The following is a 22,435-nucleotide window of genomic DNA, read 5'->3' on the forward strand; positions in this document are numbered from 1 at the left end:
AGAAAACAAAAAATGCTTTACTTCAGACATAAAACAATACTGCTCATAGTCATCAGAGGGCACTTGAACTGATAGACAATTATCAGGTTACAATTAGCTTGCGATGGGAGACAGCCTAGGTGGTTCCACCAGGAAAGGTATCAAGTGGTAGCACAGTGCAAGTCAGATATTTGTCCGCAGAAGGCAAATTAGCAGGAAATGTTAGCAGGTTGTTCTTTCAGGTCCTGGTGGCCCCCTGCTAGAGTTGTGATTAAATGCAATCATTCCTCTCCACTGGTTGTCGCATCCTTGCACAGCACCCGTCTGTCCATGTTTGTGTTCCGTAGCAGGTCAGGCATCCCAGTGCTGGTAGAGGCTCAGAGCCCGGCGTTAGGTCTGTAACCTCTTTATTGTGCATGCGCTCCGGTGTAGTGTAGGGATCCACATCAACCATGCACTCCTCGCTCCGGGGTATGTTCTGTCTAGTGTGTCAAGTGAAACGCGCCTCAACTGTGTTTCAATATGGAAGAAGCTGGTCTTTCTGTTCTTCAGTCCAGCTGCTGTCCCTCAAATTGCCTTATCTGCTCCACTGCTCCTTCTTGCTCATGTTTTTCCCTTGAGTCACTTATTTCTGTATTCACTCCTCTGGTCTCCAGACACCCCATCTTTCTTGATTACTTCTTCCTGTTTCCTTCTTTCATGTTTGACCAGTCCTGACTTCTCTTTGACATTCATACTCTTCATCTCTTCCAACAGTCAAAACAGTGGCGAAGCTACTTCCGCTCTGCATCCTCTGGTTTACCTCTTCACTTACACTCTGCACCATGTGGTATCCCATAATTCATTACCTACGCATCTTCCGGCTGCCTTATTAACTTCACCCCCTCAAGGCTTTCATTAAAATCCAAACTTCCATCAAGAGCCTCCATCTTCTAGATCAGCGTTCTGCAAAGTCGGTCCTGGAGAGCTGGGTCCATGCCAGATTTTTAGCATATCCACATTTCGAAAAATGTAGAATTCTGAAACATCTTCTTTCTAAATGTGGATATGCTAAAAATCTGGCATGGACCCGGCTCTCCAGGACCGACTTTGCAGAACCTTGTTCTAGATCAATCGGTCACAACTCGTGGAGTCTGAAGTTACTGTGCCAGTTGCAGCTTTACAAGCAAAATTCTGGAAATATTTCAGAATTTTATTTTCTCAAGTGAAACATTCAGCCATGTATTTCTGCATGAAAACAAACAGTGCAAACACAATTGCTAACTTACTTTCTTCTTCTCTACAGAGCCAATTTTTTTCCTTTGGAGAAAACACTTTCCCTCCACCAACATCAGCTATGGAGGTGTTCCCCTTTGCTTCCCACCTTGGAAGGGGATGTATTCCTCCCCCTCTTAAAGGAGTAAATATCTGTCCGATTCCAGCATAGGAAGGGCAAAGAGAGTAGTATGTAGACGACAGCCACAAACTTGTAAGTTGTCGGGAGTTCACAAACTTCCACAGTGTTCCCTCCTTAGAACGCCCAGTCCCAGTCCATGGGAGGAAACCTACTCACACCAAACTCTACACCTAATGAACACTTTTATGCATGTCCAAACAACTTAAATTATGAGTCGATTTGAGCTGGTAAAAATAAGCTACGTGCACATTTAACACTAATTTAGGGGCTCATTTATGAAGCCCGTGGCCACCGGACAATCACTTTTAGCGACGCTTTGTGTTGCTGTGCCCTGCTCCATATTTACAAGGCAGCGTAAACCACTTTTCGTTGCTTAATGCCGCATTGTAAATATGGACCGTCCCACGCAGTTTTCTGCAGCAAAGTTGTGTGCAATGGGTGTTGCTCTGTGTGTACCCACACAACACCCATTGCTTTTTGACACTGCCCCAGATTTGGGTAAAGTGCCCCCCCCAACATGGGGGAGCGCTGCCCGTTAGGGGATGGGGCCTCTGAGGCCCGACGCTCCCCTTTCACACTGGTGGTGCGAGAGGCTGGCCAGAACTTCCGCCCTCGTGCCTCGTGAGGCGCGAGGGCGGAAGTTCAAAACCGAGGAATCATAGCGGCTGCGTTGGCTGCTAGCCGGTTCCAGCCGCAGCGGGCTGGTGGAGGTCTATTTAGGTCCCCCCCCCCCCAAGAAGGCTCATCCTTTTTATTCTGGACGCGGCGGCTGGAGCTTGTGGGGGCCCGCAGTTGTCTGCGTATAACTGGTGGGTGGAGTGTGGGCTGTCTGGAGGCCTCTGGATCCTAACGAGAATTTATAAACCTGAGGCAGCACCAAAAACTAATGCCTCCCTAGGGTGGACGTTAGAGTGGCACAACAAGGAGAAATGCTTTTATTTTTCCTCTTTTTTTGCTCTTGCTATGCATGCTGCATTCTGCAGAACACGTAGATGAAGCAAATCACCATTAATGGTTGTTTATGTGCAGGAAGGTGTCCCTGCCTGCACATAAACAATCACCCCCGCAATGCAGCCACCCTTGCACCATGGCGCAAGGGTGGCTGCATTGCACTAGGCAGCTGTTTTATCACTGGCACAGGGGTAAACACAGGGATGCACCGCATTCTTGTAAATACGGCAAATCCCTGCATTTTCAAAATGATGCAGCACGGTGCAGCAATATTGCTTGCTGCACCATGCTGCACCATTTCCTAGGATATGAGGTCCATACTCTCAAAAATAGCTTTTGGAATTGGGCCAAGTGTCTCACATGCATACTGAGGCCCAGGGCAAAGAAAAGCCTGGACCACTGATCCAGGGATTGATGCTGTGTAAATGAAACCTCACTCTGGGCCCCAGTATTAAATGCATGGTGTCTTTTCTGCCAAGAAGGGTTATCCTTTGCCTGTGACTTCAAAGCTTACTTTTTCAGTTTTGCTGATCCAGCTGCTTACAGCATTTTCAGTATTAATCACATGTTCCAGTAATCAGTGTACGTATCTGTGAACGTAGCCTAAACAAATAGCCATGTGTTCCCACAAACATTGGTAGACTCTGGGGATAAGTGAAAAATGGGGCAGGCAAACATTGGGGCAGAACGCATAGACTTATAAGCCTTAGACACCCTGGAGAATATTTGCACACTGCCATAGCGAGCACTCTACACCATGCAGTCAATAAGAGACAGCACAAACACTTTGGGGCATATTTATACTTTGTTTGGGCTGCATTTGCGTCATTTTTTAATGCAAATTCGGCACAAACCTAACTCCATATTTATATTTTGGCGCTAGACCTGTCTAGCGTCAAAATATTGGAGTTTGCACCATTTTTTGGATGTGTGAACCCACCTTCCGTCAAAGAGATGCAAGGTAGGCGTTTCCATCCAAATAATGATGCTATCCCCATAGCGCCATATTTATCCCCCGTGTTAAAATGACGCACGGGTGGGAGACCGATCCAAATAATAGCATTAAGCTTGCTTAGCGCCATTATTTAAAGCCTGGGTCAGACCAGGCGTTAGGGGACCTGGGGACCCATTTCCATGGTCAAACACCATGGAATGGGTCCACAGGTGCCCACCCCAACCCCCAGGAACAACTCCACACACACCCACCAGAGGGACACCTGAGGATGGTGGACCCCATCCCAGGAAAGTAGGGTAAGTATAGGTAAGTATTTTTGTTATTTTTTTTAAAGTGCCATTGGGAGATCTAACAAGGGGCCTCCTGCATGGCACTGGGTGTGATGGTCATGCCCAGGGGACACTGGTCCCCTGTGCTGGACATTGGGGTGGTGGGCATGACTCCTGTCTTTTCTAAGACAGGAGTCATGTTTTAGGATGGCTGTGTGCCTGGAAATGATGCAAGGCTGGTTAGAGGCATTTGTTTGCCTCTAACCAGCCAAACATCATTTTTTGATGCACAACCTCCTATTCCCATCCCGCCACTCCTAACTGCCTAGCGCCATTTTTGTTGACAGTAGCCCAAGCTTAGCGCCGGCTTGCGCCATTCCATAAATATGGTGCCCAGCTGATGCTCATGAATGGAGCAAGCCGGCGGTAAACTTTTTGGTGCAAACTTGCATTACCACAGTTTTGCACCAACAAGTTTAAATATGCCCCTTTGTTGGGAGAGAACTAGACACAGGTTTAATAGCATCGGTGGGTTAATTTATGGGTAATCTAAAGGGGCACACAGTGCTGATAAACATAAACTGACTGCCAAGTGAGCTTCAAAATTACATTGTAACTCAAATCAGAAGGTGCAGCACTGTAGCAACAGCTTACAAGGGGTTACCCCACTGCTGGAGACGGATTCCCAGAGGAAAGTAGATCCCACCAAGGTGGATTAATTACAGGTCACCCCAATCCCAGCTTTTCAAACTTGTCTCAGTGCGAGGGAACACAGGGGTGCTGTAGCTTTCAGCTAGGGTCTCCACCAAATGCTACCAGAGATATTTTGATCATGCCTTCTCTCTTGGACAGTGCTACTTGATAGATTTCTATTGCATCCAAACTATTGGGTCACTCTGTAACTCTGCCAAGGCCCATGGAGCGGCAACTGCTGCATCCAGCCCCCAACCCCCTTACCTGTGCTTACAGAGACATCAGCTATTGGCACCCAACCAATCTCAATGCCTTCTGTAAATAGAGTTAAAAAAAAAAGTGAGACCTAACCTCTGATGTGATGTGCGGGTGACTCAGAGCTGATGAAATACCCTTCAATTAGGCATCAATGTTGTTATGTCCTTTGAAGCCATACATTTTTGCATGGTGTTGTAGACGTGCTTCCACAAGCTTACAGTGTCCTGTTATGACGTGGCTCCGCCCCACTTCCTGTGGGGTATTATTTAGGGCCATACAATCTTGCATTGACCCAGCCACCTTCTGAGATGTTTGAGGTATTCCCTCATAGCCTGTAGCAGAGGCCCCCGCCCAATGATGTTAGGTTATTCAACCTCAGGTGTATAACTGATACATTAGATGAGGTGCCTGCAGTTTTGGCATGGTCTGGTGCAGTGTATTCAATAGGCTTGATCAGCACATGCCGTGGAAACCCAGCCAGATGACGACTGTGTTGGAAAACCCATTCTTTCAGTTCCTGAACTCCAACAGACAAGCTGCCCTTACGGCAAAGGAGTGGCTGATGGCCCATATGATGCACCCCAAAAATACTAGAACAGAGATTGGTTTAGTAGAGTTATTGAGTATGACCAATATGAGATAAACATGCAGAAGGAAAATAACTGTGCCTGAACAGAAGAGTCTAGACACATTACGCAGTACTTCATGCACGGTACCAGCAAATACTGGGAGAAATGAGTGGCTGAGTCGTTAAAGTCTGTTAATAGCCAGACAGAAGAAAAAACAAACAGACTAAATGGAAAAACAAAAGCCTATACAGCATAACCGGTGGATGAAAACCTGCATTAATTATAGTGATGAGGCTGACAGTCTCTGCACTTGTCAAGAAAAAGTCTGATTGAGATCCACTATGGAGCTAATGTGCCTATGGCACACAGCTATAAGTAACCAGAGGATCCTTGGTTGCAATCCTAGGGCCAGATGTATCAAAGGGATTTACCCATTCTGTGTCTATGGGAAAATGTGTTCGTACATATGGCCCCTAATGATTTACATTGGTGGGTAGTACGCCTAGTGCAGAGATCTGTGTTTAGCATGCAAACAATGGGATCTAATTTAAATAAAGAAACTCAGAAAGTTAGGCAACTGCTTCACAGATGCATATGTAGCTCGTAGTTCACAAGTTAAAATTCTTGTGAGATAGCACCTTCCAATCAGTGCATTGAGTGTGAGGTATCAGTAGAGTTTTATAGTACAATAGAGATCTCAATTTCAGATTCCACTTAAGATATAACAATCCAAAAGAGGGTAATTTAGTTGAAGCTAAATCAATAGCAAATTCAGATAACAATAGTATTGTATGTTGGACATTGGCAATACCTTGCGTTATGTAGTGTTCTAAGGCACACTAGTCTGCTTGATCTACAGGATGGTGGTTCTACTGGATGGTGAGTGCATGCTCATTTGGTTACAATGTTTCCGTGGTGCTGGAACAATTTTCAAAGGTGGGGTGCTGGCATCAATGTTACATCACTGAATTTATAAGGATTGTGAAAAATATAATTATTACACAAAGAAAAGAACAAGTGTAGCAAATGAGCCAAGCCCATCCGGTAGGAGAGTGAAGGAGCGTGGTATGTAGCCCTTGGTGCATTTTGGAGCACACTGCTGCAAATATATTACTAAAGCATGGTGCGGTAACGCACTGTCATTTACAGACAGCATATGCTCCATTGAAATGGCGACTAAATTTCCATAGGCATACAGTTTTGCTGATAAACCTCTCTGGCGGATAAACGATAATTACATTTTACTGTGTGTTAGCAAAAATGACATACTGCAGCCTTTCCTTTCATATCAGCAAGACTGTCACATAGTTCATTTTATGAAATACTCTCACTTTGCAACCAGAGAAAGAAAAGTAAAGGGAGCTTCCATGTTCAAAGAATTAGCACTATTTTCTCAGAAGACAGTCTGGCATTTTCGCTCTGTCTCTGGACGCACAGTAAATGTGACAAGATGAAACTAAAATGTAATGGCATCCTTATTGCTCATTCACAATCGGAACACCAGCATGGTTATTTTGGGGGCGCTCCAGCACCCCTGCACATGGACGTCAATTCACCAAAAAGCCAGTGGTAGCGTAAGTGACATCACATGCTCTTTGACCTCGACTTCCACTGACAGACACAAATTTACTCATACATACAAATTCACACTTACACACACACACTCTCACATAAACACCCTCTCACCCACAAGCAGGCACACAACATACATTTAAAAGCATTTTCACTTACCTCAGCTGCCATGGAAGGTATTCACATTTTTATTACACTAATAGTGAATAATATATTATTATTCACAATTAGTGCAATGCAAAATTGACAAAAAGCAAAGAGAGCGGAGCCCTGACAGACGTCCATAAGGACGAGCTGCCACTGTGTTCCTGTACTAAATTTGCCACTTCTGAAGCCAAGTGTCACAAAGGCATTGAGGGATCCCTAACTGAACTCCATTTCCGTGCACCCATACGGTCTCCGACTATGAACCTTCCAGCTCGGAAAGCACAGACTACCCCCACTACTTTTTTTCTTCCTAGCAGCTTGTGGTCACTTTGCGTCTTCAGCCCCCCCTGATATGTGATTGGTCAGCTAAATCTCATCAGCAGAAGATAGGCGTGGCTAAGGGGTTTACTTCGCGACGCCCGCGGTCTGCAGGTGTCAGAGAGCCGCGAGCCCAGCGGCAGAGGGAAGGAGGCGGCGCGAGCAGCTGGAGCAGGAGGCGGGCGCGCGCCATCTCCGGGCACCGGGGCTTCTACACTGACCGGCGCGTGGGTTAGAGGCCCTGGCAGTACCTGCGCGCGCCGGGTGTCAGCGTGTGCCAAAGTCCTTGACTTCCATACACCGCTTATTAAGACTGAAAAAACTTCTGTAACCACCACAGTGTGCTGCCTTCGATAAAAAGAAGGTCGACCCCAGAAGCTGCTGTTAAGACCGGCTCGTCAGCTAAACACACCTTCGTTCGCAAGCCGGCTGCAAACAGCACAGTGCAGAAGTCTCACCCTGTTACTTATAGTTGTTTAGATAGGACAGGGGTAGCGGCGGTGCCTCAGCATTTCTATATCCCACACCTGCTCCCCTCCCTGCCCAGGACTTATCAGCAGAGCCTCTCCACCTCTCAAACACCTGCAGGATTCAAACTACCTTTTAATTTGAGCTTCCCGGCTACCCGCGCACCTCAGTGGAACTTTTCTCGCTCGTGCACTTGTGGCGCATTGCACCCCGCAGTGACATGGCGACGTAGGCGCTGCACGTGCCGTTCCTGCATCGCTGTGCTTGCAGGCACCTTGCTTCACGCTGCACAGGTAGGGTTCAAGCACTGCAGGAGCCGCGGACAGCACCACTGGTCCTCTACCACTCAGGTATTTGATGCCAGTGGTCTCTGGCTTCCCCTTGTAGTGGATGCCTAGAGCATCCTCGACTTCAGACGGCTATTGCACTCTCTAGATTCCAGCACTTCATCTTGATTAGTCTCTGCAGCGGAGACCCTGCACTGACCGGCTTTTTTGCATGCAACAGCCTTGACGTCATACCCACCCGCGTGTCATTCAACAGCTTGTTTTTTGTGCTCTTCTCCAGCTGTTCATCTTCGCCCGCCTGTAGCTTTCCGAAGGAGGAGTCGCCCTCGCGCCTGTGGGGGTGACTTGGTCCAGTAGTGCACATCACCTTTGACTCTACGCAGTAGTAGGGGGGGGCGGGGTGGTTGCTGACACCGGCAGTGACTTTAATCTGAGTGGTTGCTCCAGCGGCATTGACTCTTCATGTGTTAACGCGCCAGCAGTGACTGTGCAGGAGGGACGTCCTGCGCCAGCATCACCGCGGTCCGCGTACCCTGCCTTGACCCTGTCCTGCCACACACGGGCTGCTGAGATGGCGCACGGTTGGCTGGTGCTGATGCAGGCGGTGGCCTGGTGTCTCGCATGCCTTGGAGGGGCCTTGTCGCCTCTGGACCCATCAGAGATGGGTTCTGGACTGCCACCGACAGAAGGTAGGTGTCCCTGACAATAACAAGAAAACAATAAAATGCGATATTTGTGGGCAAATAGAGACGTTTTAAGGTATGGGTAAAGTGGGCAATTGCCTAGGACCCCCACCTTCTAAGGGGGCCAGCGACTAAAGTGATATTTCTCCGTTTCTTTCACTCTCTGCCTTTAACTATGACTCCCTCTTTGTACCCATTGTATTTTTAAAGATTTTGGGCCCTGGACTACAGGTATTTAATCTGTTTTTGTTTGAAAGTTTAATTGTAATATTGTTGGGAATCATGCGGACTTGGCAGGATAGGTAATAAAATTCAAAGTTTCTGTTAACAGGGTGCCCCACAATATGCCTACTACTACTTGGGGTCCCGATAGTCCTTAAGATAACACTGTGATTTTGCCTCTCAGGAGTAAATGTAATGCACTGCATAATTAAAACGGTTTATTGTTTTTACGGGTATTAAACCACCTGAAAAAATCTTTTTGATTGAAAAAATGCAGCGTGATCTCAGAAAATGTGTAAAGGTCAGTTCGATTAGTTTGAGGGCACATCTAAGAGCACTTGTAAAGCGAAACCCAACCGTACCTTCTAAAAAAGCCTGGCACAAGGTAATGGAAACAGATGTGGTGATGCAAGTGCAGCTTGCTCAGTAGGGTAAAAGGACACGTTGAGACTCGAAATGTAATACTATATGGTGCAAAGGCTGGAGCTGAAGGTGGTTAGTTTAAGATGCCAGCACCACTTGCATCTGCTAGGGTCAGATTTTACCCCCACCTTCCCCATGAAACATGAAATAGATCCTCTCGTTCAGTTACTTCGCATTGCTCTTGTGGTCAGTGGTTGGTCTACTGTGGGGGAATGATTATTAAACTCAGTTTGTACTGGGGGCACTTAATGAACGAGTAACAGTTTTACACCCCCTCCAGCTTGCCAGGCTGGTACTACTAGTACCTGTCTTCAGAAGGGTGGGTACTATTGTTAGTGCGTGCAGGTTGTGCAGTGCTTAATTTGTAAATAGAAAAGTGCCGGTGCCCGAAGCCCGCCTCTCAAACTTGCGGCTGCTGCAATTAAATGCGGGAGCACGGAATACTGAGGCAGCGTAATCCTGAAGCCATCTCGGGCCTCTTTAATCCATTTACAGCCACTCCCTGCCCCTTTAGTTCACTCTAGCAGCTTTCTACCTTTGTGACGCTTTTTCGTTTTTCTCTTCCTCCGTCTTTCCCATATGTGTCTTTTGCTCGCAGCAAATGCTTGAGGCAGAAGAATAAAAATAAGTGCCGGTACTCCGCACCGGAAACAACAAGCACAAATTAAGCACTGAGATTGTGGAGTGCACAGGGGATATCACTACTTCTCAGCAGGCCAGTGAGTTTCATCAGGCTGCTGGGACTGGTACTGCTCTGCTTTCCAGCAGCTGCACTGTACCTTTCTACAGGTTGGCTTGCATGGTAAGACACATCATCCAAGATTCCCTGCAGCAGCTGTCACACAGCTGCGGGTGATACTTTGCTGCAAGACAGTGGCTGATGACAAGCTGTGAGGCTAGTACTCCTGCATTCTTTGCTGCAGGATTCTAGGTAATGTCAGACTGTGCCACTATCACACAACACAGTGGAGATGGATCATGTTATAAAAGGCTTTATTCTGATCTCCCTGTCCCAGCAGGAGCTAGTTCACCCTTGGAGCTACGGTTCAGACTGCTGAGGCAGTATCACCTTGACTCGGCAGGTTGGACTGGCCAATGATCAAGCATGCCACTATTAGGTGGGCAAGGCCTTTCCATCCATAAAAATAGATTGACTTTTGTGAGAATTAGAAAAACCTGGATTAGATATCAGAGTGACCACGACTTTTAAACATGATTCCGCTCCACTATGTTGTGTGATAGTGTAGTGATTAGGAGTTAGTGGAGTTCTAGGGAACCTCCTACCTCTCTCTAGTGTTAGCAATGTCAGACTGTGAGTCTGGTACTTCTGTAGACTTGGCTGCAGGACTAAAGGTCTTATCACACTGTGAGTCTGGTGCTTCTGTAGACTTTGCTGCAGTACTGTCAGACTGTGAGTATTTTACTTCCGTATACTTTGCTCAGGATCCTAGGTACTGTCAGACTGTGAGTCGGATACTTTTTTTTAGTTTGTTGCAGGACTCTAGGTAATGTCAGACTGTGTGTCTGGTACTTGTGTACACTATGCTGCAGGACTCTAGGTAATGCCAGACGATGTATCTGGTACTTCTTTGTACTTTCCTGCAGCACTCTAGTTAATGCCAGGAAGAATGAGGCCGGTACTCAGCACTACGGCTGTGGTGGATACGGTCCCACATTGAGTACCTATACTTCTGTGTAATGTGTGGAGTGCTATCACCTGGTGACTGCTTGGGTTTCTCTACACCTCATCAGGCATTGTCAGGCAGCAAATACTGGTTTGTTCTGTTCCCTGTGAGCAGTCAGACGGTGGATACTGCACTTCGCTACAGGACACATACAGTACCCCTGCTTCTCTACTGGTGGCCTTGTACCGTCCGACAGCCGGCCTCTGTTCTTCGATTCATGTAGGTGTCAGGCACCGATTACATGTGCTTCTCTGCAGCGGAGATTGCACTTTCATGCAGTGCGTACCTCCTCTCCGGACTCAGTCTACACCTATAATTTTGGCGCCATTGTTGCTGAATACTCACTTGTGTACCTCAGTAGTTGCCATACATCTGCAAGTAGGCTGTACCCATCCTAGCACTACTTTGCCAGTTCCATGTGTGAGAGTTCTCAACTACAGTGTCTATACTGTCTAGTTGCATGCACCCATGCAGTCATGCATGGAGTTCTGTACTGTCATGTTGCATGAACCTGTGTCCATCTCTCTTTGCTGGTTCTCTAAGGTTCAGCGTATAGGTACTACCCCTTTGGTACTTTTGGGTTGAATGTATCTGTTCTTCTGTTTGATTTTCTGTTCTTCTCTGCCAATACATTTAGGGTGCATGTACTGATTCATCTGTGCTGGAACTCTGTTTGGATATCTCTGCCTGTACTGTTAGGTCACATTTACCTTAACAATGTGAAATTCTCAATTTGTGAGTGGGGTTACTTGTAGCTGTCTGCCAGTATTGTTGGGCGGCATGTGCTTGTGCTAACAGTTCTCTGTTGGTACTCTCAGGTTAGGTCCCTCTCTGCTACTCTGGAATTCTCAGTTTGCAATTATATGATATTCTCAGTTGGTACATTAAGGTTGCACACTTCTGTCCGTCTCTGCTGGTATGCACCCTGGGCTGGGGAACACCTGTGGTTCTGACTTATTTTTTGAGGGACCAGAAAAGAGATGGGCTCCGCCTTGGGCTTAGCAACCTCATCTGTGTACCTTCCAGTGCCGGCATCCCTTAGTGAAGAAAGGAGATCTAGAGCCAGCAACATCACCCATCCTCAGCAGAGATTGCTTCCACACTTGATTTCTATTGCACATGTTTCCAGTTGAGGTAAAGAAACCATTGGATGTTCGTAGACCGGCCCATCTACTGTGTACGCTTCTGGGACTCTAGACAAGGTGTGGTCGGGCTAAAACATCTTCCCAACACCAAACACCCACAAGTCAACATCAAACGTGCGCCTGGGTTCCGTGGAGTACATGCGGTGTATGAATGGGCCACCCAGTGAAAGGAACACCCGTTCTCCTGGGTCTCATACTCTCCCCAACAATGGGTATTCTAGAATGCTGATTTGGTGAGGTATGCTCGGGTTTTTAGATGAATTGTGACCTCGTTCACCGGATTGCCCCTTTAAGAGTGAAAAACAGATAACAGATTAATGAGGAAAACGAGGAGGGAACCTGTTCCACAAACTCCCTGGGTGCAGTAATCCAGCTGCCCCGACCGAGAGCTGCATGGTGCCCACATGGTCAGGCTTCAACCTGTAAGAGAGTTTGGGAGACCTGGCTCATCTGATTGCCCCATCTAATTATCTCCTCTGCAGAATAGTTATTGCTTAACATTTCTGATAACATTCCGTATTCTTAAGAACACTACCTATAAAGTGCATAGCAGAAGCAGCAGAGATACAGGGCCTTATGCACGAACACCTTTTCCCATAGACACAGAATGGTTAAACGCTTTGATACATCTGGCCTTTAGTCCCTAAAGGGAGTGCTATTTGTTAAGTTGAATGAACAGCAGAAGAATAGCAAGGGCTGGTTTACCACACTCCAGGGTGTACATGCCTGAAATGTGCTCCATATGTTCCTGAACATGTCTCATTTCCCGATCCCTATGGCCTGGCTTTGTTGAAAGCTTGCTCACAGGCTGCCGCCTGTTATTCCTCCAAGGTTTGGCAACCTGTCAGCTTTCCACAGCCTCCTGCTCCGTCTCGTACACCCAGAAGTGAGCAGTAGCCATGCTCTGCCTTTCCTTCATGCTGAACGGGCGTCTTTCATCAGCAGGGCGATGAGGTCTGGGTCGGTGGTATTTCTTGGTAGATTCAGGCCATTGCTAATCCAGCCACGCCCAAGGATCTGCTGTTAGAGTAGCAATGTCCTGTATCTAGTAATGCAGACAAAGCTAAGTTGTGGGACATCTGCCTTTGATGTTGCTGAAAGGACTATTTGGTGAATGATGTCACAGTGTGTCTCCACACTCAAGCCAACATCAGCAAATAATGCAACATTCTAGAATGCCTATCGTTGGCGATTATTAATGATGCAGGACTGGCTGAATAGAACTTTCTTCTTTTTTTTTTTTACGCTCCATGGCCCCCCTCAAGGCGGTTAGACAACATGTTTTCAGCAGCATTGTTGGTGCGCCCCTAAAGAAGGTTCAGATCTGCACCGTCCTCCCCGCTAGCTCCATACGTCAAATTACACTGGGGACAAGATGGAGGACTGAAGTATACAAATGAATATAGGATGAAAATAAGGGGTCTCGTTTAATAATTCGGAGGTGATGATAGCTCTTGAGTGATCATTTATGCAGGTGGAGTCACGGTGCTCATTTTCATAGTTCTCATTCCTAGGGATTAATGCTTAATTTTCATCAACAGACTTTGACTTCAGAGCAGAAAAGGTAGAAAGAAGAGAAATAGGAAAATAATGACAAAGGAGAAAAAGAATAAAAATTAACCCATTCAAGTGTGATAGAGGTAGGATGTGTAGAGAGGTGGCATCCAGAGGCATCCGGAGGCATCATACCTTGGCATCCTTGGTATTTGGCAGTGCAGGTGGCAGACAAACAATGCCCCCCGCACTTACTCTTTTTACAAATTAAGCACTGAACAACAGTTCTTGGTAGGCCATCCTCAAGTATGAATATCTGGAGGGGTAGGACCGTTGCTGAAGTGATACCGAGGGTTTGCCTAAATAGCTCTCACATGCCTCTCGTACCTAGCACTAAGTGATGTAAGGGAGCTGGATTTGATGGCTTGATGCATTTATGCATATACTCCAGGGATCTGCTTTTGACCTTATGGTTACAGGTTCAAATCCAGGCAGGTCCAACCAGATTTTCATCTTTCCAAGGATGATAAAATGAGTACCGCTGAGTTGCATAACAATAGACTTCTGTTATTTCTCTGTCTAGGTACACTTTAGGGCAGCTGTTCTTAACCTTTTTACTTCTGTGGACTCCCTCCCCCCCGGCATAATTACTGGTATCCTGGTACCCCCATTCCGACATTATCGAAAGTAGGGGACCACGTATCAAAGCAATTTCTATGATTTGAACCTCAAAACAAATACAAAAACAGATGTACATAAAAAACCTCAAATCTTAAACTATTGATTAATCCACAATCAAATAGAGAATTGTTTTTCTAATTGCCATTTTTGCTTCTTTCTGTATATACTTTATTAATTTTAATGTATTGATTTTAATATTTTTTATTTTTTTATGACTTTTCTTTAGGCCTCACAGACCACCAGGGGTCCTTGGACCACAGGTTGAGAACCACTGCTTTACATATGATCCCATCATACATTTATGACAAGAGCTTTATAGATCTCACTTACAGACCCTTTTTAGCTGTTTATTGGCAAAAGATCTCTTGTTGACCATACCAAGAATTTAAAACAATAATACTCCCTCCTACCCCTACCTGTCCATCCTTTACACCATACTGGCTTTTTTGTTATTTTCTTATTTATTGCCCTTCTCCACCCTAAAGCTTGTACATTGTCACAGCTAACTCCCTGTTCCTTCCTCCATAAACTCTCACCGCTTTCTTTTCTGCACCTTGTTGTATTTTTTTTTTTTTAATGGCTTTAATGTGATTTTTTTTTTTTAGAGGGTTGCGTCCACTGACCATTTGCAAAGCCAATAACAAGGTGCTGTTTCTTGGCTTTGCCAGTGCATATTTAAATGAGGAATGGTTTTGTTTGGAGATCATCAGAACTTAGGTTTAAACATGTGATTCCCTTTTCTCAATGTTGTCCTTTTCCCCCTGTTCTCAGGTTGGGTGTCCTAAAGTAATACACATTTGGGGCTGAATTGCTGCCCTCGCAGTAGGGGCCCTTCTTTTTACAGTGTTGTGTTTCGGTATTTCTCTCCATGGTACTTGCATAGTAAGATTAAAGAAATGTATATAGAAGAATTTGTTTTAAGAAAACTGACTTCCTCTCTTCCAGTCCTACCCTCTTACAAGGTGAATTGTGATCTCTCTCGTGAGGACACTCTGAGGCTCTGTAGTTTCGCTCTGACACTCTCAAGCTCCTTAAAGTCCCCTGGACGTACTTCCTCACCTTCATCCTGCATAGTAACAAGGCGGTAAGGTCAGCAAACCTCTATCCCCAAACCCTGGAAAAAAAAAATAGGTCACTGAAAAGGGGTGGTAGGGTGGATTAAAAAAAAAAAAAAAAAAGAACACTTACCTGTTCCATCGGGAGTCGAGTTATTCTCTCCTCTGTCCTCGTCCTGAGCAGGCTCGTCCTCTTCTGGGCATCATGCAGGCTCTTACACTTCCCTGAGCCAATCGCCACTCTGCTGTCACCAACATGACAGCAGCATCATGATTGGTGTGAGTGGCCCGGTTCGGCGCTCACCAAGGGAGTGGGACCCTGTGCACTTTCTCCTCCCGGCTGTGCAATACAGCCGAGTGGAGAAATGCTAAGTGCGCATGTATGTTTGGCCAGCCCAACACGGCCAGCCATGCAGACATGCGCACTTATGGTGCACATACCACCTCTCCCCCAGCCCAGCCCCACTCCACCCTAACCTGGCTTCAGAGGAAAAATAAAATGATAATAACATTGCGTTATTATCATTTTATTTTCCTTTTTCCTTTTCCTGAAAGCAGTGGAGCAACGCTCCTCCACCTTAGCGGAGGAGCCACTGCTACCCAGCACTTAGGCTCTAATTACGGGTCGCCACATTTGTACTTTTTATTTATTGCACCCAATGAAGTCTAACACCCCTGCATGTGGAATTTATCAAATGCTATAAATGGCACCTAAAATTGCACCTATTCAGTGATGGGGAATAACCTACCTTGAACTCTCCTTGACAAGTAAATACTGGGCCTTTTCCCCACATTAAAGTAAGCTCTGTGAGGCTTTACGTTTATGAAGATACACTATGGTAATCTAATGCCGTGAGGGAGGCCCATTGTACTTTGCAGGGGTGCCCCCCTAAGGTTTTGTTCTACCACTGCATGCAGGGACCTCCCAGTCATTAATTGCATTGCACAAAACAGGGTCCATCCAGTAGCTACGCTTGTCACCAGCTTGGGCAAATTTGATAAAGTCATCCTTATCCATACTGTAAAAACTCTGCTGGCTTCCCAACATGCCCAGTATTCAATTCAAACACTGCTGCCTGGCTTGCAAAGTCATCGACTGCAAGAAATCAATAACAACGCTTCATGGTGAGGAGGACAAGGGTCCTTGGGAGAAATGCCCTCTAATTTGAAGTGTCCAGGTTCATGGCAATGTTTGCCTTAGAACAATCCTTCACCGGTGCATCTACTACTTCCCAGAACCCCTCTTGATTTCTCAAAGAAACCCACTCTCCTCAAAGCATCATGAAACTCACCTCTTCCACTAGTTGTTAAACTAACTCCTTAACTAAATGGGTTCTAACTAAGCACATGCAATTTTTATTTTGGTTGTTTAGACTTCTTTTCTTCCTTCTGATGATTCTCCCAAGCTGTAATCTAAATTTTACGCCTACATGAAACCGCCAGTGCCATACTCCACTTTCCAAATCTAATTTTTATAAAATGTTCATCGTTTTGGAGCATAGTGGGTCAAATTATTTTCCAGCCTGGGCCCCTTCAACACTGTAGTGTTATAAATTTTGACTGCACCTAATGATATGGATGGCGAATCAATTGATCTTCAAGTTGGCCGCCCAAAAAAACAAAAAACACAACATACCTAAATGGAAAACCGACCACCTGAAAATCTCCTCTGTCTGTGTCCACGTTGCCCCACAATGCATCATTGGTGCACAGCACAAGGAAGGGGGTGGATTTCCCAGTGGGCTAACACCGAGGTGAGCAGTGTTGTCGCTGCACCGTTATACAAATAATTATAGAATAAGTCAAGAATGGTACCTGTTATAAAGAGAGCATCTTGAAGTTAGTCTCTGCACCTGAGTACAACTTCCAAAGGTTCATCAAGGGCAAACTAAACACCACGTGAAATATAAATCCATAGATTCAACACAATTGCAATAATGCAATATTATTAGTAGAACAGGTACGACTGTGTCATGGTGCAGGAATCATTCTGAAGAGAAATAGCTTAAGCCCAAGAGCAAACAGAAGTGGGACATCAGTATTCGGGCCCCTGATCCAACAAATAATTGAGAATACGCCCCAACTCAGGCTGGTTGAAAGAATTGTCCCTTCACTGTCGCTTTGTGCACTGAGCTCTGCCTTGTCTGCACTTTTCACAACTTCAACTTGATGTCTTGCCTAAAAGAGGCCCGTTGTAGCCTTCTCATATATTGTCCCCAGTGTCCTCTTGCATCTTGGATTGCCATGTCGCTTTATCTGTAGAGCATCTTGGCGATGCCATGTTCTTCTTTCGACAGTAGAGCGCTCTTTCACCTATGAGGCTGTTATGCACTATGAAAACAAAGTCTCGACGAGCCACGCTTTTGCAAGATACCTTGATTTCAGATTGAACAGCGCGTTCTTTCGTGCCCAAGGAACCTGGATGTGATCTTGTTTTATTCGGATTGCAAAGAGGAATTTACTTAATTTCTTGAGCATAGGAGGTGAGACCTCCCAGGTCCCAACAATCTAAACGGTGCTCGTTTGATAAGGAAGGATTCAAGACGTTCGGCATTTAGACTTTGTTCTGGAAGAAAGCTGCCGGATACGCTTGTGCTCCAGGCAGGTTTGCTAAAAGAACTCTCGTTTGCACCGCCGGCCAGTGAAACTAATTGCACGCGCCCTCTCCCTGACCCCCCACCACCAACTGCCCACAGCATTTCTTTACTGCGGGTGTCGGGGATGAATAGGGAGCTCCTTGTCCCAAGAGCACACAGGTCTGTTAAAAAACGAGAGCATATCCCAACAGGTCAATGCATGTGGAAGGCCGTTAGGGCTGGGGAAGAGTCAGTCACATGCTCCACCTCATGGGATTGACTGTCCCTGCTCTTGAGGGCTTAAGAGCGCTGGTATGTGGGGAATCCTGCAGACTTTCCTACAGAGAAAGCGATTCTGGTATCCAATTCCTCTTCATGTTAAGGTCTGTGGTAGGCGTAGCGTTCGGTTTTGGGTCAGTGAGTTAGCGGCTATCAGTCATTTAGACCCAGGAGGGCGGCCTTCCGGGTCAGCTGAGGCCCTGGCCTCCATATGTCGAGATAGGTCATGTGCATTGGGCCTTAAGTGCATCACTGCTGTGACAGATGCTCACTCTGCTATCATTGTTTGTGTATTTCACACGCAAACTCCCAGAGCGAGAGCTGGAAAATGTAGGACGTCAATGGCCCTGACGCACAGACTTCGCTCCCTGCATGTCAGGCCGTTCATTGGCTTTCCATTCCAAGACTGCCATGCAAGGTGTGCTCTCTGCTCCATTATTGCCCCTTGCAGTCCTGTGATGGATGGAGTGCCGAGTCTTTCTGCCTTTAGCTGAGGCTCCACTGGTGGAAATCGTGTAATTGTTCCACCTGTAAATCGGTTGGAGGGGTCCTGATGCTGGTAGATGTGCCCCCCAACCTCAGGGCTCTTCTCTTTTTTTCTGGTGGATGGTCCACATATGCCGACCTTTAAGTGACTCCTATATGCTGATTGTGCAGACATTTCCCGTTTTGATTTTATTTAGCACTGATGCTGCATATTTAGCGTCAAGAAAGAGGGAAAACTTTACATAGAACTTTTTTATTGCAGCAGCAGGGATTTAAGTCTGAGGTGATCTACGTGTAACAGTGTGATGTGTAGGGCCTGCTTGAAACCAGATTACAGAAATCGCGATGTCAGTCGAGCAGGAAGCGTTTTTACAAAGCACTTCAGGCTGCACTTCTGTCGTTTATAAGTTATGTAATGAACTGGGGTTTCTTTGACATAATTAAAAGGCACGCGAGTTAACAGCCTCTGAATGTTGGGACGTACGGAATTGGCTCTGCATGCATGCCCCACCGTTTCTCACTGTGCATCCTTGGCACCCTTGGCATCTAATAAACACCACGCTTACAGCAGTGGGAGAGCGAGAGCCTTGATGGGTATGATGATCTGCATTTAGCTTAATTTTCTGTTTTTCTAATTCATTCAAACTTCTACGGTGATCTGCGAATGTGTGCTCTGGCTTTCTATGCATCGTGTGATTCCATAGAGGTGCCAGCGGTACTGACAGATGTCCACTGGGAGGCGCCCTCGCACTTCCATTCGCAGCCCCGCGGCAGACAGGTGTGCTCCAAGGCTGTTGCGTGAATGATCTGACAGCTCCAAGGCCCTGCGGTCGAGACCATCACTTAAAGCGGTCACTTGATTCCCTCTATGTCAGGCCAGGGGTCCTAGGAGAGCTCGCCCCGCTCTTGTTGTCTGCCTGGAGTGGAAACGCGAATCCTCCAGGCGGGACCCCGGGACGCTACGTCAGGGGGTAGGCATGCACCAGTGTGCACAAGCGAGGTTTGGAAGGCCTCTGACATCACGGGCCAGCAGAACCCGAGAACCGCTCTGAAATCATATTGCAAACACATGGGCCTGATTTAATCTGCTGCAACGTGTGAGCCAGGTGCCTGAAAACGAGAGCAAAGAAAAAAAAAGCGTAGACCATTGTTTCCTGGCCGCACGCCATTTTAGGTATACCAGGCGTGAGAGCCAACCTTTGGGGCGGCGGACGAGCGCGATGTCCGAGCTGTGGCCGCCAAGGGCACGTCCAGGCGGTGCCCCTAGTCTTGTTGAGCTGAGGGGCAAAAGCTGTATCCCCGGAACCCTGAGCTCGAGCCAACCCTGGAGAATCAGGAAATTAATTTCCCTGCTCGAAGGATGGCTGTCTGCAGTCATTTGTGAACTAATTATTCGAAACGTCTCCGTTGTGTAGAACTAGGATGAATGGGAACGTGCTCATGGTCTGAGTGGAACAGAAAATACACTGACACTGAAATAAAAGTGGTCCCCGTTAGCGAAACATATGGCTAAAAAAGTGGCCCACACTTCCAAATCGGGTCAGCCTTGAAGATGGGCTGTATGGATGTTTTGCAAGGTATGTGCTTACTGGGGGCAATGTTTCTGGTAACATCAGGGAAATCAGCAGTGACATCAGCCCAAGAGGCCATACCACAGGCCCACAAACAGACATCCCGCACACTGACCAGTCCGATCAGCCCGCTGGCACGGCTTCATTACCCTGCCGGCCAGTGCGACCTTTAAAGTGCCGTTTCCACTGAACAAGCACTGTGAAATGAATAGCCGAGAATCGAGCTATTGTCATTTCTACATCACTTCCAGTAACAGGGGTACGGGCATCTGGCCTGCGCAGATCCAGATGGCTACCAAACTAAGCTTCCAGGCCAAGGATATTTCCTCTTCAGCCTTGTCAAGCCAAGGGACCACTGATGACAGCTCACAGGTTTCATGGAGTGACGTGTGTAACATCTGCGCCCGCTGCACTGGCAGACATACATGAAGTCCTAATGAACTGCCGAGACCTCGGAGGACCGTGAACAGGGATGTGTTTCCAGCTGCGCACGTGCAGATGCGTCCCCGGAATTCGAAGACTTCGTGCTAAGGGTGCCTGCCTGTCGGGGGTGATTTGTGTTCGGAAATACTTGGCTCTTTGTTTCTTCGAGGATCCGGCGGCACCCGCTTCACTCACTTAACCCCTCGGGATGTCTCCTGATTGATATGGGAAATGTGAAGTTAGAACTCTAACAGAGGAAAACTGCTTACTTAAGCTAGAAAAACTCCCAGCCAAGTATCCTCATGTTGGGCCCATGTGCTCATCTCCTACATAGAGTAATATTACCTTTCGCCACCTAAATTCGGAAAGCATTGTGGGCTCCAGTATAGTTGGCAGGGGATGCCTGCCAACCAGACCATTAGCTGATACTGGGATGCTCACTTGCCGCATAATCCCTGTGCCCCTGAATCCCTGCCGTAAACCATGTAGGCTGCATGTGCCCTGGCATAACCAAACTAGCTGCTGCTGTGCCCCCTGTGCCATGCCAAGCTTGCCCTGACCCATGCCATAAAGCAGGATGACCGCCCTGACCCACTGTTGCTTGCTGACCTGTCTGGTGGTGTGCCCATGCTGTTGCTGGGTCACTCCTCCGCAGGTGCCTGCCCCTGGTGCGCCTGAGTACACGTAGCTGCCTCTTTAATTAACACCCTTCACAGGCTCCGTCCCTAATATGGTCACTATCCTTCTCCTGTTCATCTTCTTGCTCCTGTGTGGTGCCTTGCCCAATGCTTAATTTGTAAAAGAATGAGTGCCGGTGCCCAGAGCTCTGCTCGGAAGACCGCAGCCAGTGGAATTAAATCGCGGTGCACCCAATCCCAAGGCTGAGTAGTCTTGAATCCACCTCAAGCTTTTTTAATCCGCTACCGGACCCGCCGGACCCTTTCTCCCACTCTTGCAGATTGGTCCTTACTTCATGTTGGTTTTTCCTTCTTTCTCTTCCTTCGTCTTCACACTTTGCTTTTCCCTCTCTTGCTCTTTTGAAATGTCTGATTCAGTAAAATCGGTGCTGGTCCCCCAAAATGAGTCCCGATGACCCCACCGGCAACCACTGGCTCAAATTAAGCACTGACCCTGCCTCAATGCCGCCCCCTTGGCCACAGGTGCTGAGCTAGGCTCCCTTGTTGCCTTGGCAGCTCTTGTCAGTTTCTTTGCCCTAGTCCCGGATGTACACTTCCCCTCTTCTCCAGTGCCGCTGCTCCTCAATGCTCCTTCCTCTGGCGTGGTGGGGCTCGCTGCAGCAGCGGTCTCGCCAGCCATTGTTTCCCACGCCCGTGTGGGTGGAGCTTCTAGTCATTGCTACATAAAGCTCAGGATAGAGGTGTGTAGACAGTTGAATGTGGTATTTTAGACCTCAACATATGTTGCTCCACAATGAGACGGTGTGGCAGATCTCTACGTGCATGGTGGTACAAGGATGCAAGTGGTCCTCATGCAAGCTACCTAAAGTGTCTGCCCCTGGTTATGTACTGAAATAAAGCCACAATTGAAGTGAAGGGGCCTGCCACACCTGTATTCTGTGGTCCGGCTGTAATCGCCACCTTTGCTACGTTACACTGGAATATGCAAATAATAGTTACATTCTGTTCTCGATCATATCTCACCACTATAGACTGTTTGATTGACAGTCTTTTTTAATGGAATATCCTTAAACTGAGCATAACTTTTGTGGTCTAATGCATCTCAAACCAGCTTTGATATCACCTCCACTCAGTAAGCCACGTCTCTTCTACCACAGCTTCCCCTGGAGGGACAAGGAATCTAATGGAAGCTTGGCTCGCCTTTGCAAGCCG

The 22,435-nt window shown here is 47.0% G+C and overlaps 1 protein-coding gene across 2 annotated transcripts in view; it reads left to right on the forward strand.

Moving 5' to 3' along the window:
* The first annotated feature begins 7,250 nt into the window (after positions 1-7,250).
* Positions 7,251-22,435, forward strand: part of LOC138301234 (collagen alpha-1(II) chain-like) — a 1,268,735-nt gene continuing 1,253,550 nt past the window's right edge. For both annotated transcript variants that reach the window (XM_069241494.1, XM_069241495.1), the window contains exon 1: positions 7,251-8,551. In XM_069241494.1, the coding sequence (XP_069097595.1) occupies positions 8,434-8,551 (118 nt within the window). In that variant the 5' untranslated portion in view covers positions 7,251-8,433. The remainder of the gene's footprint in view (positions 8,552-22,435) is intronic.

Source organism: Pleurodeles waltl, chromosome 6 (assembly GCF_031143425.1).
Source record: "Pleurodeles waltl isolate 20211129_DDA chromosome 6, aPleWal1.hap1.20221129, whole genome shotgun sequence".
NCBI classification, from domain to species: domain Eukaryota; kingdom Metazoa; phylum Chordata; class Amphibia; order Caudata; family Salamandridae; genus Pleurodeles; species Pleurodeles waltl.